Below are 13,664 nucleotides of genomic sequence, written 5' to 3'. Positions count from 1 at the left end.
TATCAGCCTGAGCATCCACTGACTTCAAAGCAGGACTTCTTCGGGAGTCCAGGGTTCCTTGGAACACAGTCTGAAAACCACTCTTCTAAGGGAAGCAGCCTATTTCTACCTCTGGATAGGTTCCTGAAGCATCCCAACTTAAGAAACAGGACTCGGTCACTTGAGGGGGGTCTCAGGGGCAGCAGATTCTGGCGGAGGAGAGGCCGTGCTCCCAGACGGCCCCGGGCTCAGACAGTCCAGTGGCTGGCAAAGGGGCCGGTCGCCAAGACAGGTTCTGAAAAAGCTACAGCACAGGGGAAGGAGCCCCTTTTCTTCCCCTGCAAACACTCTTAACTATTTCATTTTTCCTCCCTTACACAGAACCATGTACAAACCCAGCTCAAGGCCTACTTAACGCAGGAGTACAGCATGTGTTTGCTCAGCCAAGACCCACCACTAACCTTGTGAACTGCTTATTTTTACACTATTCTTAAAACAAAAAATTGTGTTTATCTATACAGATCTTGCCAAAGGAGTATAGATTTCAGCAAGAAGAGATGTTTAGATCTTGGGGGAAGTTTTTATCTATAAGTCTAAATTCCTGTTCATCTACTTGAATTTCTTATTCCTCTTCTCTGCTCTATCAATGGCAGCCTTTGTTGGGCTAAGTCTCCAGCTCCCTTTCCCAGCCCAGCCATTGCACAAGGGTTTGAATGGCAAGGTGCTTCTGTGTGTTGATCGACTCTTTGTAAACTGATTTTTATCCAGACAGCTGTTATGAAAGTGTTAGGTTGGGAGTTTGAATTTTTGGAGTCTATTCTTCTGCCACCGATTTCCCAGTCCATCACTTTGGCCGGGGAGTGAAGAAGAACATGGTCAGCTTCTTGACCACCTCACCAGCCAGGGGTACAAAGACAGTTACATTTCTTTGGGACTTGACTCATCCAGAACACAGCATCAGCAGGAGGCTGGGAAAATGCAGAGAGAGTCTGAAGAAAGCTCACAATGGAATGTGTATGAAGGGAGTGACAGAAAACCCTGTGACCATTTAGTTGCCCACTGACAACTAAGTCCCGGGTGCCTGCCAGGTGCCAGGACTTGAGCTTGGTGCTAGGGTTAGAGCTGGTACCGGCCTTCCAGCGTAGGCCAGAGAGGAGAAGCTCGGTTACGGAAACATCTAAGTGCAGTAACGTCATAGAGTAGGAGGTGCAGGGGCGGGAGCGCTGAGTGGGAAGTGCGGCGGGGCGAAGGAGGGATGTGGTCGCTCCTCTCTGGGCAGGGAGGAAAGGCTTCACCGGCTGTGGTCCTGGGAGATGAGCAGAATCTGGAAGTGAGGGCAAGATGTCCTGGAAGAAGTGCGAGCTGAAGCCAAAGGCTCAGGGGGCTTCAAGCAACTGGCGTGGCTGCAGCTCACTCGGAGAGAAGTCACACCCAAGGCTGAGAGGCGGGCAGGGGACAGACTACGGCTCAGTCCTCTGCGCCACTGCTTGAATGCTGAGATTTGATCCTTTCAGCGGTGGGGGCCATTAAGGAATTTTAAGCTGGGGCGTGACATGATCTGGCTTGTGCTTTTGAAAGACCACTCTGGCTGCCATATGGAAAGCGGATGAGCAAAAGAATGGCCGGTGGGAGGCAAAGGTCGCGGTTGGGAGATGGTGCAACAGGCTCTGTTGCTGGTATCCAGAACCTAGGCTGCAGTAGGGCTCCTGGCTGCGGGGATGTTAAGGACAAAGCCTTGACTGGAAGCATCCTCTTGCTGATACCTAAAATTTGATCATTAGGAGCAATTCCTTTGTGTTACCTTTAATAACAGGGATTCATTTCTTAATAGAATAGCATGGAATTTAAGAGCGTGGGCCCCAGAACCAAATCACTATGATTGAAATCCCTGCTCCATCGTTTGCTAGCTGCGCCACCTTGGGCAAGCTATTTGTCTGTGCCTCGGTTTTATCATCTGTCAAATGGGATGGCAAGAATTCTATCTACCTCACAGTGTTATTGTATGGATTAAATAACAGAAAAAGGACTTAGAACAGTGCCTGGCAGATAGTGAGCAATAGCTTTACTAATCCACCTATAGGAAGGCCCGTCCCAGCAGTCCTCTGCTACTGTAAAAATACTATTGGCGTAGAAAATAATATGTTGCTGGTATAGTACTTTACACTTTTCCAAACATTGCCCCATTTATCACTCATAGCATAGTACTAGGGTGACCTCTCCATTTATAAATGAATAAGGAACAGCTTATTCATTTTCCCAGAGCCTGGGGTAGTGTCTGAACTGGGCCATGTGTTCAGTCGGCACTCACATCCTCAAGGTAAATGTTTTCTTTTGATAAAATGGATCAGAAGGAGAACACTGTACTCCAGAAGGCAGGGGGAAGACACTGTGAAGAGGAGGAAGGTGCAGAAAGAGGAGTTGGGGTCCCCAAGATTAACTTTATATTCTCACAGCTTTGGCCAGGGCCAATCCTACAGGAATCACTTCGTTTTCTTAAACATCTAGGCCAATCGTCTAAACTTGACTAGTACTCAACCTGAAACCTGGTGAAACCTGGGCAGGCAAGTGAGGTTGCCCTCCACATTTGGGTTAATCATTTTCTAACACCGCCTTAGCAGTCACCGATGTGTAAACAGCTGAAACCCAGAGCTAGCATGTCAGGCTGAGCAAATATTTGACAAGCAGAGAAAGGCCCCTATGTGGAATGCACTTTCCAATAGGCAACTTGCCATTTGTTAGACCTACCATGCAAGGTGCTGGGAATTGGTGTGTTTTCAGCCTCTCCCCCCAAGCTTCTCCTGACCAAGTTGGTCAAAGGCAGGAGGCCCTGACTTCTCTTGCTGAGTTAGGCCTTCTGCTGTTAACCAAGTAAATGAGCTGAAAGACCCCAGCTGCTTCTAAGCCAGCAGTTCCCTCTTGCCCAAGCTAATAAGACGGGGACAGAAGAGGCGTGGGGGTGTGTGGCTGTGGGAACTCCCCAGTGCAGGCCGCCCAGGCGGCAACTGGGAAATTTTCTGATCTAGGAACTCCTTTGGTGCCTGGGGAAGAAAAAGAGGTCAGTTGAGAAATAAGCCCTTAACTGGAAGGGAGAGAAAGAAACTTTTAATCCTTACTAAAAATCCCGTGACAGTTACCAACTAAAAGTAACCCCTACAAACCCAGGTAATAAGAGTTACCAGCATTTAGTGAGTCCCTGCTTACAATGGGCCAGGTGTGCTGGCCTCGCCCGAGGAAATACTATTATTCCTGCCTTTCGAACGAGAGCACTCAGGCTCCGAGAGGTCACGTAACTTGCCCAAAGTGACGCAGCAACTAAATGACTAAGCGGGATCCAGACCCAGGTCTGACTTAGTATATCTCCTTCCAGCCCACCGTACTGTCTGTCAGGTTACGGAGAGTGAGGCGGTCTCCTGTCACCGAATGCTCACCTGCAGGTGACACTGCGGCCCTCCTGGCAGGAGCGGTAACAGCAGCAGCAGCGCTAGTATTGTACTTGCATTTGATACAGTGGCGATTTTTATTCTGGGGAAAGTAAATTTCTTGGAAATTTAATGCATGAATTATGTACATTTTTCTGGGTAGAGAAAACAGGTCTTTTTTTCAAATTCTCAAAGGGATGCGTAATTTTAAAAAGGTGAAATCCACTGCTTTAAAGAGGGGTTCGTTGAAATAATTCTTGCTCTCCAGGTGTTTATAGATTTAAAGCAGAACTAACAGACATGAGAAGCATACAGAGAGCAGGATAAATAAAGCAGTTTTTCATTAGGCCCAGAGAGAGTTAACATTTTTCACCAGGTGCAGAGAGAGTGCTGGGATGTTTAGGGGGCAGGGGTGAGGGAAGTGGAAGGAAAATATTGAGAGAAAATTCAGAGCAAGAATTGGAATAAAGGCATGAAGCCACTGTCCTAAGTGCTCCTGTCTCACTTCAACCCCTCAGGAGCAGGAGCCGCACGCAGCCGGGATTCTGAGGCACCCGGAAGGTGGCTGGTTGCAGGGAACTTGCGGGGGCGGAGGGAAACCTGAGAGAGGCTTTTTCCAGCACAGGGTTGGGGGGGGGCGGTGTGGAGGGTGGTGCAAAGGGCTGACAGAGCCTGGCTTTAGGGACTGCCATTCTGCCGCTGAGGCCAAGGGAAGGGTCAGTGCGCGGGCCTCCCTGCCCTCCGCAGCGTCTCTGTGTGCCGGGCCCCAGGGCCATGAGCAGCGGCCAGGAGCTCTGCTTTCCCGTGTAACTTGAAACATTTGCCCTTGCTTTTTGCGATTTAGAAAAAGGATCCTCTTCCTGCAAAATACGCCCGGCCTGCACAGACAAGGACTACTTCTACACACACACGGCCTGTGATGCCAACGGAGAGGTGGGTGGCGCCCCGGCCCCTTTTCCCTGCTTCACCACACCTGCAGCTTCAGCGGCCACTGAAGCTGGCACCCGAGAAAACCCCAGAGACCTGCAGAGTGACTCCGGGGCCCGTGGGGACAAAACCCGATGGCCTCACTCATTTTCAGGCCAGAAACTGTTTTTGCCGCATTTGTCCGCCTGCGGTTTCATAGGCTCTGTTTCAAAAAGTCATTTCATCCTCTTTGGATTTCTTCCATTCACTTCACTCCTCTGGACACTCACACGTATTTCCTCACAGAGCTCATCACACTTATCCCTCTTCCTGGCTCACTCTCTGCCAGCTCCCTTTCCCCCAGGACTTTGGCCTCAGAAAGGCCTTCCTTTGCAGTCTGCGCATTTGGAGGATGATCCGCTGTGCCGGCATTGCGCTCCAAAGGGGGAATCTAAGGCAGACCCTGCCCTCAGGGAGCATGGAGACAGGAGGTGGGCCCGACCCAGGCATCAAGATGTGCAGGGTACTGGGGACCCCAGCAGAGGGGTGACCAGGGACCCTCAGGGAAGGCCTCTCTGAGAAGGTCATTTGTTCACTTCCACAGTCAGTCACTGTGCCAGGCGCCAGGCACCCAGCAATTGACCAAACCAAGGGAATGTCTCCTCTCAGGGAGCTTAATTCTTGCTGGGGAGTGAATGCAGAGAGACACCAGATAAATAACAAATGGGAGCGTGATGTATCCGATGGTGATAAGTGGTAGGGATTAAAAATAAAACAGGATCTGGAGAGAGAGAGTGACAGAGGGTGGAGAGGCTACTTTAGAGAGGGGAGGGACAACCTCTCGGAGGAGGTGACATCTGAGCAGAGACCTGAATGGGTGAGGGGCAGCCGTCGCACTGTCCAGGCGGAGGGCACAGTGCGGCGGAGGAGGCAGGCTTGTGCCTGGGGAGTACCAGGGCCAGCAGTCAGCGAGCAGGGACGGGGCTCAGGGGCACGCGTGGGAGGGTCTGTCTTAGGTCGGACACGGGTGAACTGTCTGCATCTCTGAAGCAGGGCTTCTCCAGAAGAGAAAATTAGGGGCCAAGACACCCGCATTCAGCACTGAGCAGAAGCTTGGCTATTAGCATGCATCAGCCTTTGCAGGCTCGCTGGCTGAATTCTTCTGCTAACTGAGCACAGGACAAAGGCTGGCCCTTAGCAGTGATCACTTTTCACAGCCATCTCTCATTCCCCAGCCCCCGCCCCGGCCCTCACATTTGGAGCAGCATCTCTTTCCCCAGCAGCCAAGTGAGAATGGCTATATAGCTTATCACCTGCGCCTCAGACTCAGTTCTGTAGTGTCTGGTGTTCTGTGTGACCTTGTAAAGACTGTCATTTTCTTGGACTTGGTTGACTCACTGATCACATGAGGACAGTCCTCTTCTCTCTGGGCACATGCTGTGGCCCAAGGTGGCTGTCTTTGCTCCCTTCTGCTCCACTCCCTCCCCTCCCACTCAGGCCAAGGCCTTCTAGGTCCATAGTCTGCTGCTCCGCCTGTCTGCGACTTGACCACTGTTCCTCTTTCCCTCCCCTTGCCTTGCCCAGCATTACTGAGACATAACTGCCATATAACACTGTGTAAGTTTAAGGTGTACAGCATGTTGATTTGACACACTTACATTACTGCAAAATGATTACCAGTGTAGTGTTAGCTAACACCTCTATCACATCACATAATTACCATTTCTTTTCTATGGTGAGAACATTTAAGATCTACACTCTTAGAGGCTCCCAAGCATATAATACATCATCATGAACGGTAATCACCGTGCTGCACATGACATCCCAGAACTTAATGGTCTTGTAACTGCAAGTTTGTACCGTTTGACCAACATAGTCCTTCCTCAACGTCCCAGAGCACAGCGCCCATACCCCCCCCCCACAACCGGTGGCCCATCACTACTGAGTTGGTGACGCCGCCCTCGCTCGATGGTGAGCTCCTGCGGGGCGAGGGCCACGTCTCTCCCACTCACTTCTGAGCCACCAGCTCTGGCACACACAAGTACCAGCTTTCAATAGCTGTCTACAGAATAAATGAAAGAGCAAAGAAAATACCCAGAAGACAAATTGGGACACCTCAGCCACTCCCTCGTTCCCCAGGGGTCGTGTAGGCCGCCTCCATTCCACGCCTTTGGCGCGCTGGGACTGTACCAGCCGCTGTTTCTGTGACCTCGGTAGTAGTAAGATTCCACATTGGAGTCAGAGCTCTCTCTGGAGACAACGGGTGCCCCCATCTGCGTCACACAAGTCCTCATTAGGTGTGTCCCTCTTCATCCAGGCAGCACGCACTCAACGTGCATTTACTGAGCACAACCGTGTGCCAGACACGGGGCCACATGCTTGAGATACATCAACGAAACAAAGATCCCCACCTGGTGGAGCTTTTGCCATAGCCCAGAACCTCCCCATCCGCAAGGTACATTTTCCTAAAGATGTGCCAGGCTGCGCACAGGGTGAGCCGTTCTTGCTCCATCCCTGCAGACACAGCTCATGTACAAATGGGCCCACCCGAAAATCTGTAGCGAGGACCTCGAGGGCGCCGTGAAGCTGCCTGCCTCTGGCGTGAAGACCCGCTGCCCACCCTGCAACCCAGGCTTCTTCAAAACCAGCAACAGCACCTGCGAGCCCTGCCCTTATGGGTCGTACTCCAACGGCTCTGGTAACCCTTCCCGCCCGCTACCTGCAGCTCCCCCATCCCCATGTCACCCGCAAGAGCCGGCTGCCAGGGCACTCAGGGCGGTCGGCTGCCCTTCCGAGGGAGGCAGGGAGGGCCAGGCACCCCTGAGGACTAAGTTCGGGAGAAGAGCAGTCAGGGTGGCGCTGTCCATGAGTCGCAGTCACATGGGAGAACTGCCTGCTCCTCTCATTCTGCCTGCGTCAGTGACTCAGGCCTGCAGGTACCCTGCCCTCACCGCCTAGGCTTCCGCCATGTGGCAGGGGTGCTAACCAGAAGGCTTGGCGAGCTGAGGTGTACAGTTTGACACTTAGGGACGTCCAGGCCCTGCTGCAGAGAGCAGGGAGGGGAATTTGAGTACCTATTCATGTGAATGCATTTACTGCCCAGAAGGCGACAAATAACATGGACTATATGGACCAGACTAGAAGATATGTGTACATTTCGAAAGGAAAACCTGGGTGGGCAAGGCGGATAGCTGGAACAGGGGAAGGAAGGGTTGGTCTTTTCTGCTTATGTTTGTTAAATGCATTGCCGGGACATTTTTGGCCAACTTCATATAACTGGGCAGTGGTGCTCAGCACCACCCTTGTCTGGCTGCCCACGACTGCTGCCACTTGTCTGTGTGACAGCAGCTCCAGTCAGGGTGGCTGCAGCCTTCTTGCTGAATGTGTGGATCTTGTGGTCCCCCCAGATTGTAGCCACTGCCCAGCTGGCACGGAGCCTGTTGTGGGATTTGAATACAAATGGTGGAACACGCTGCCCGCGAACATGGAAACGACTGTTCTCAGTGGGATCAACTTTGAGTACAAGGGCATGACGGGTAAGGGCCTCTCCCCCGCCCATGTGCTCAGCTCCCCGTATACCCGCAGGGCCCTTCCAACACCATGTTTGCATACTGGTGACGTCTGGAGAAAAAATGAGCTAAGCAGGCCACATGTTGCCTGGAAAGTTCCACTCCTCATGGGCAAATGTTCTGCCACATCTCAGTCTCAGGGACAGAAACTGAACTAGAAGCAGCCAGCACATGTCCCAGAGGCCTTGCTCGGAGAGCACCAGAGTCTTTGACCAAAGTGGCGGGGTAGGCGTGACGTGGTCTGCATCTGTCAGTGGTTTTGGGCGCCTCAGAGGACAGTATTGCCACTCTTCCAGAGTGTCATAGGGGCGCAAGTTTGCCCTGCACCAGACCCCACTGGGGTGCTGACTCTCTGCTTTCCTTTCCCAGGCTGGGAGGTGGCTGGCGATCACATTTACACAGCTGTTGGAGCCTCAGACAATGACTTCATGATTCTGACTCTGGTTGTGCCAGGATTTAGGTGAGGAATACAAAGCCAAAGGGAAGCCGGTGCTGCCTTGGCCGTGTCCACGTCCCGCATACCTTGGAACGTGGTAGGGGGAGGGCTCTGGCATGCTGACGCATCGGTTCAGACAGAGGGAGCACAGTCTGGCAGGACAGCGGCCTCAACGCTGCCCATGCAAACTACCTACCGCTCTCCCATCCCTTCTAGCGTCTTCCATTACTTGGCCACATACTACTTATACTTTTCCTCCTCAGAGCATCAGATAAGATTTAAAAAATTGTTTTTTGAATAGGGTTAGAAGTCCCTGTAGACAGTTCATCTTTATCTGGGGCAAGATAATTGGGAGGGACTATTCTTACTGCCACATTTATCCCCTTATTCCAAGAAGATCTAGGACAATAAACAATTTGCTTGCCATTAAAAATAAAAATACTACAGACAGTGTGGTACGATGGGATGAGCACCAGACTGGAACGCAGGGCTTGAGCTCTGCCACCTGCTGGCCTCGTGGACTGGCAAAGCCACGGTGCCCCTGTCGGCTTTCGGCTCGGGGTCTCTAAGACGAGAGGGCCCGGCGGTCTGTGAATGTGGGCTAGCTCACACTGAGGTGACTCTCCCGGTCCATTCGCTAGCACAGCTGTGTAGGCGGAAGCTCGAACTGGGAGGTCCTCAGAATTCAAGAGACAGCTAAAGCCAGAAAAAAGCCATACACAGATTCCTAAAGCGAAAGCAAACTCTTCTGCCCGTGAGCACTTAAAATTGAGGGGGAGCCACTGAATGGGCTTCCTGTTGCCATTTGGCTCCTCCAGTCCCTCCTTCAGCTCCCTCCTGCCCATCCCCAGTGCGGTGCTCGGTCCGTGGCAGTGGCCTGGATGGTATTAATTTCCCTTCCCTTAATTTACATTACTCAAGGCTGAGAGATATAGCCCGTGTTTGATATGTAAGAACATTTTTAGGCTTTTGGGGGGTAAAGTTCCCAAAAGTACTTTCCAACTTGCAAATATGATCACCATAGTAAAGGCTTCTACACCTCACGCACTCACTCCCCCCCTCCCCACCCTCCTCCACGCCCCTGGCTTTGTGCCTGGCTCTCTCTTCCCCGAAGGAAGGACCAGCCTGAGACCTTGGCTGAAGAGATTACAAGTTGAAATATCTCCTCCTTCAACCCTGGCAAAGCTCCCACTATCCCAGAGAGTGAACTGCTAAGGGAAAGTAGACAATTTACATCTTATGATAGAGGTGCTTCTCAACTTTAATGTCCATATGCATCCCTCGGAATCATGTTAATGTGCAGATTCTGAGTCAGGGGATCTGGGGAGGGGACTGCGGTTCCAAATGTCTAATAAGCTCTAGGTGACAGCGATGCCGCTGGTCTGGGGACCACACTCTGCTTGAGAGGCTGTATCTCACACAGCACTTCCCCATCTGCTGTGCTGTTGGAACTTACCACAATGGTGAGAGGCGAATAAGAAAGATATTATTATGTCCATTTTAAAGATGAGAACACTACAGTTTGGCTACGTCAAGGTCACGCAGCTAAGGAGGCAGAACCGGACTTCGCCCGTTCTCTCTTTACATACTCAGAACTTAATCCTGTGCCCCGGCAGGCCCTCTGCTGTGCTCTGGGCTCTTCAGTAAGCACTGCCTGGCCTCTGGAACTGACCTTTAACTTCCGACCCACAGACCTCTGCAGTCAGTGATGGCAGACACAGAGAATAAAGAGGTGGCCAGGATCACATTCGTCTTCGAGATCATCTGCTCTGTGGACTGCCAGCTCTACTTCATGGTGGTATGTCTCCCTTCTTTGCCTGCGGTGGGGCTCCCGGAGCGGGCTACTGGGAGGGCTGGCCCCCTCGGCCCCTTCGGTGTATCAACATAACGGACACCCCTGTCCGTAGTGATTTCACAGAGGAAAGCGCAGACTGCCTGCCAGGGACCTCCCAGTTTAACGTGGGTCCGGCCAGCTGCCACGACCCCAGGGTGGCAGCGCTATGACTGCCCTCTTCCCCACGAGCCACCTGGCCATCGTGCCTTCCTCACTCGTCTCTCTTGGGTTCAGGGTGCGAATTCTAGGGCCAACACTCCCGTGGAGACATGGAAAGGCTCCAAAGGCAAGCAGTCGTTTACCTACATCATCGAGAAGAATGCTACCATGACCTTCACCTGGGCCTTCCAGAGAACCACCTTCCATGAGGTGGTAAGCTCCTCCCCTTCCTCGGGTTTCTGGCCCCGAGAAGAGACCCCTGAGCCCAGGAGGACTCCCAGCACTAGTTTAAGTCGGACTGTGCCATTCAGAATCCAAGGGTTAGAAGGATCTTAAGGAGTCGCACAGGGAACTGCCTGTTCCACCCCCCGAGAAGCAACTAACCTTGTCCAAAGGACTTCCAGGTGAGATCCTGCAGTTACCTGTCTCTCCTCAGCAGCCCCCTGAGGACATGCACGGTCGCCTCACCTGGTACACCTTGTACATTTCTGCTATTGTTTTTAATAATAACAACTCTGGTTTTATTTTCTTAACTCAAAGTGATGCAGGTTAATTGCAGAAAACTCGGAGGGTAGAAAGAAGCAAAAAGAAGTAAATCATGCATAATCCTACTCCCCAGACATACCCCAGTTAACATCTGAGTGTCTCCTATCCAGGAGACACCCTACAAATACTTTTTTCCTTTCACAAGGAAAAGACCTGTTTTTTTCATGTAACAGTATCTACAACATACTTCCCCCATGGCACTTAATAGTTTCATACATCATTTAAAATGGTTCGCATTTGTTTTAAAATGACACAAAGTGTACGTAGAGCACTTCTGTTCCGTGAGTAAAGAGAACAGGATGCCCATCAGGTTTTTCTCAAGTATTACAGGATAAAAAAGATTGAGCAGTAACTGACTATTTCCAGAGAACGCAATTGCAGCTGGCGTCTCAGGCCCCTGCCCTCTCTCATTTCCTTGTTTCCAGGGCAGAAAGTATACCAATGATGTCGCCAAGATCTATTCCATCAATGTCACCAACGTCATGAATGGGGTGGCTTCCTACTGCCGGCCCTGCGCCCTGGAAGCCTCTGACATGGGCTCCTCCTGCACCTCCTGTCCTGCTGGCAACTACATTGACCGGGACTCAGGGACCTGCCACTCCTGCCCCCCTGACACCATCCTGAAAGCCCACCAGCCCTATGGAGCCCAGGCCTGCACGCGCTGCGGTCCAGGGACCAAGAGCAACAAGGTGCCAGCAGTGTGTCGCACATCCTAACCCGGCCTCTGGAGGGACCGCTCAGAGCGTGCAGGTCCTAGAGGGGGGTCTTGAGGGGCCGATCCCCAGGTGCTCCCCATAGCAAACGCCCAGGGTGAAGTCCTGGAGGGCACCCACCCAGGCTGGGACCGTGGATGGCAAGTTCTTACCTGGAGCAGTTGATTTGCAGGGTCTAGGCCTCAGTCATGGGCAGGTCTCGTCGCCCGGGGATGGGTAAGGGAGATCTGTGACCGCCTGGTCCAGAGGGCTATGGCATCCGTGCAGAGACCTGAAGGGGAGAAATAGTGGGACCTGTGGCTCAAACTCAGACCTGCTTCACTCCAGCCCTCTATCGTGGGAGTTTGACCCTCTCCTTTGGGAAGGTAACCCACCTTTGCTGGGATGTACAGTTACTTGGTGGTGCTGTCTTTCATCCCTGTGGTTTCTTGTGAAGTGGAAAAACTGCTATTGGCCATGTACTGTATGACTCTAAAAGGGTACTATTACCAAAAGCTCTTTAGCAGTCATTAATGCTTTTGAGTGCATTTGTATTTTACCCATCACAACCGCATGGACATACACCTGAAAGGCATTTATAGTCTGCAAACACTGCTCAGTTTCACTGCTCAGTAATTGCAACAACTGTACAGACCCCTGCCAGTCTTTCTGAGGCACCCTGGACTTTGGCCACAAGCTTCTCCTGGGGCTCCCCCTGCTGCTGCAGGAGGGGACGACAGCTGTGTAAGGCAGCGGCTGCCTGAGGACTCGAAAATGAGGCAACGAAGGGTTCCTGGGGAATGAAGCCCCCTCTGAAGTTCAGTGTCCTACATGGACCCTGGGAAGGAGAAAGCAGGGGTCTGTGAGTTGGAAATGAGAGGAGGGTCAAGGCTTGTAGTTTCTCTCCTGCCATCCCGGACGCCCTTCGTCCAGTTAGCACCTCGTCATCTCCCGCTTGAAAGTAAGAAGGGCTATTTTGTGCTTTGAGAGAGGTCTATAATCTAAGCCTAGGGACGAGGCTCTAGAGTCTGAGCCAACTGCTTATTGAAAAATAACAGGTTTGGGTTTGTACATCATATATGTGCCAATAATTGAATGGCAAGATGCACAGATGCGCCACCAGCCCACTGTTTCACTTCTTTTAATGCCTAAAGTAAGGATCCACCTGCAATCCTTACTCTCTCTTCTTTTACCCTCCTTGGGCTGGACCAGGCTGGGTCTCCGCTGCAGTCCCCTCGAAGGCCCTGCCCCGGCAGCTGGCCTGACGACCCCTGTCCCCTCAGATCCACTCTCTGTGCTACAACGACTGCACCTTCTCAATCAGCACTCCGAGCAGGACTTTGGACTACAACTTCTCCGCCCTGGCAGACACCGTCTCCCTGGCCGGAGGGCCGAGCTTCACTTCCAAAGGGCTCAAATATTTCCATCACTTTACCTTCAGTCTCTGTGGAAACCAGGTAAAGTGTGCAAATGCTGATTGTGTGAGAACGGAAAGAGGTTCCCAGTGGCTCGGTGGCCAGAGATGGACACAGAAGAGCTAGCTAGCTCACTTCCAGGCAGCAGGGGACTGAGGAGGTGAAAGGTTTCACAATGACTATTATTTTCTTTGAGTACTCCCTCCTTTAAAATTAAGTCATCTGGATTTTAAAAACTTCGGAAAATGAAAGTGTCTTAAATAAGGCGTCCATTTACTCCTCCCTGACCTTCATTCCCTCAAAATGAGCATATTAAAAACTATGGTGCTCGCTTCGGCAGCACATATACTAAAATTGGAACGATACAGAGAAGATTAGCATGGCCCCTGCGCATGGATGACACGCAAATTCGTGAAGCGTTCCATATTTTTGAGTAGATTGTAGGTGGACCACTCAGGATCCCACCTCCAGTACCCACACCTAACCTGTGTCACCCCCTGGCATAGTCCGTTAGGAACCAGGCATGAGATGGGTCTAGACAGCACATTAGCTAGTCCATCCTCTGGTGAGTCCCATATGAAGAGGTAATGATGTTAAGATAAAGGCATTGGGATCCACTCTTGTAGTTGGGGTAGAAGTAAGGACAAGTGGCCAACAAGTTGTTTTGTTGTCTTCACTAAAGCATATTTTGTCATAATATGCAACCAGA

General features: G+C 51.6%; 1 protein-coding gene and 1 non-coding gene across 2 annotated transcripts in view; both read left to right on the top strand.

The window, feature by feature from the left end:
* ELAPOR1 (endosome-lysosome associated apoptosis and autophagy regulator 1) overlaps positions 1–13,664 on the top strand; it is a 61,613-nt gene that overhangs the window by 38,928 nt on the left and 9,021 nt on the right. Inside the window, exons 8-15 of the mRNA XM_054565012.1 lie at positions 4,243–4,331; positions 6,825–7,002; positions 7,712–7,840; positions 8,243–8,333; positions 10,002–10,107; positions 10,378–10,515; positions 11,274–11,537; positions 12,824–12,997. Coding sequence (XP_054420987.1) covers positions 4,243–4,331; positions 6,825–7,002; positions 7,712–7,840; positions 8,243–8,333; positions 10,002–10,107; positions 10,378–10,515; positions 11,274–11,537; positions 12,824–12,997 — 1,169 coding nt within the window. The remainder of the gene's footprint in view (positions 1–4,242; positions 4,332–6,824; positions 7,003–7,711; positions 7,841–8,242; positions 8,334–10,001; positions 10,108–10,377; positions 10,516–11,273; positions 11,538–12,823; positions 12,998–13,664) is intronic.
* Positions 13,280–13,386, top strand: LOC129063974 (U6 spliceosomal RNA). The gene has a single exon (XR_008528407.1). It is a non-coding gene; the product is annotated as a U6 spliceosomal RNA (small nuclear RNA).

Source organism: Pteronotus mesoamericanus, unplaced genomic scaffold (genome assembly GCF_021234165.1).
Source record: "Pteronotus mesoamericanus isolate MK-2021 breed Mesoamerican mustached bat unplaced genomic scaffold, CSHL_Meso_final scaffold_99, whole genome shotgun sequence".
NCBI classification, from domain to species: domain Eukaryota; kingdom Metazoa; phylum Chordata; class Mammalia; order Chiroptera; family Mormoopidae; genus Pteronotus; species Pteronotus mesoamericanus.
This window is presented reverse-complemented; position numbering and strand designations above follow the sequence as displayed.